Consider the following 1,792-nt stretch of genomic DNA (forward strand, 5'->3'; position numbering starts at 1 on the left):
TCTGTCTGTCTGTCCATTCATCTGCCCATACAGCTGCCCATCCGTGTGTCCGTCCATCCATCCGTCTGTCCGTCCGCCCGTCCATCCCGGTGTCTGTCTGTCTGTCCATTCGTTTGTCCATCCAGGTGCCCGTCCATCCGTTTGTCCATCCATTTTTCTGTCTGTCTGCCCATCCAGCTGTCTGTCTGTCTGTCTGTCCGTTCGTCTGCCCATCCAGCTGCCCATCCATCCGTCCGTCTGTCCTTCCATCCAGGTGCCCATCCTTGTGTCCGTCCATCCATTCGTCTGTCTGTCCGTCCGTCCATCCAGCTGTCTGTCTTTCCTGTCTGTTTGTTTGTCTGCCCACCCAGGTGCCCATCCGTGTGTCTGTCTGTCTGTCCATCCCAGTGTCTATCTGTCAATCCCGGTGTCTGTCTGTCCATCCATCCGTCCTTCCATCCATTGTTTCTGTCCATCCATCCCGGTGTCTGTCTTTCCTGTCTGTCCGTCTATCCGGCCAGGTGCCCATCTGTCTGTCTGTCCATCCATTCGTCTGTCTGTCCATCCAGCTGTCTGTCTGTCTGTCCGTCCATCCGTCCATCCAGGTGCCCATCCGTGTGTCCGTCCATCTATTTGTCTGTCTGTCTGTCTGTCCATCCCATTGTCTGTTTGTCCATCTGTCCTTCCATCCAGGTGCCCATTCATGTGTCTGTCTGTCCATCCATCCCTCCATCTGTCCATCCACCTTTGTGCCCATTCGTGTGTCTGTCCGTCCATCTGTCCGCGTCTGCCCATCCCGTCCATCTGTCTGTCCATTCATCCATCTGCCTGTCTGTCCAGGTGCCCGTCTGTCTGTCTGTCTGTCCATCCGGGTGCCCATCCATGTGTCCGTCCGTCCATCCGTCCATGTCTGCCCGTCCAGGCGCCCATCCGTCCATCTGTCCGTCCATCCAGGTGCCCATCTGTCTGTCTGTCTGTCCTTTCGCCTGGCTGTCCAGCTGTCTGTCTGTCCATCTTTCCGTCTGTCTGTCCATCAATCCGGGTGCCCGTTCGTCTGTCCGTCTGTCCGTCCGTTTGCCCGTCCAGATGTCCACCTGCCTGTCCGTCCGTCTGTCCGTCCAGGAGGCTGTCTGCTTGTCTGTCTGCTTGTCCCTCTGTCCAGCTGTCTTTTCGTCCGTCAGTCTGTCCGTCCTTCTGATTATTCCTGTCTGCCCGGTTGTTCCTTTGTCTGTCTGTCTGTCTGGTTCTTCGACTCTCCCTCCGTCCGATTGTCCCTCTGTCCGTCTGTCTGTCCATCCCGTTGGCCCTCCGTTCCTGGCGCTCTGTCCATGAGTGTTCCTCTGTCTGTCTGTCTGTCTGTCTGCCTGCTTATCCTCTCTGTCCATCCCGTTGTCCCCCTGTCCAGCCGTCTGTCTGTCCACCTGCTTGTTCCTCTGTCTGTCTGTCTGGTTGTCCGCTGTCCGCCTGTCTGGCTGCTGCCTTGTCCAGCTGTCCGTCCAGGTGTCTGTCCGTCCTGTCGTCCCTCTGTCCATCCCCAGCTCTCTGTCCATCCAGGTGTCCATCTGTCCGTCCATCCACGGCGTCCCCTTTGTCCGTCCTTCCGTCCAGCTGTCCGTCCGTCTGCCTGTCCCTCTCTCCATCTGTCCAATTGTCCGCCTGTCCGCCTTTATGTCCGTCTGTCCGACTGTCCGCCCACCCCTGGGAGGGAGTCCGTCTGTCCGCCCAGGGTCTCTGTCTGTCCGTCTGCCCGCCACTCCCCCCTTCCAGCTACCGGTGCGTCCGTCTGTCCGTCTGTCCCTCAAAATACCATCCC

At 58.3% G+C, this 1,792-nt stretch overlaps 1 protein-coding gene across 1 annotated transcript; it reads right to left on the reverse strand.

The window, feature by feature from the left end:
* Positions 1-630: 630 nt before the first annotated feature.
* LOC122190571 (repetin-like) lies at positions 631-1,715 on the reverse strand. The gene has a single exon (XM_042890620.1). The coding sequence runs from the start codon at positions 1,273-1,275 to the stop codon at positions 796-798; it is 480 nt and encodes a 159-aa protein (XP_042746554.1). The 5' UTR covers positions 1,276-1,715; the 3' UTR covers positions 631-795.
* Between the last annotated feature and the right edge of the window lie 77 nt (positions 1,716-1,792).

This window comes from Lagopus leucura, unplaced genomic scaffold (genome assembly GCF_019238085.1).
Source record: "Lagopus leucura isolate 7727_CA_CO unplaced genomic scaffold, USGS_WTPT01 26962-0_obj-0_obj, whole genome shotgun sequence".
In the NCBI taxonomy this organism is placed as follows: domain Eukaryota; kingdom Metazoa; phylum Chordata; class Aves; order Galliformes; family Phasianidae; genus Lagopus; species Lagopus leucura.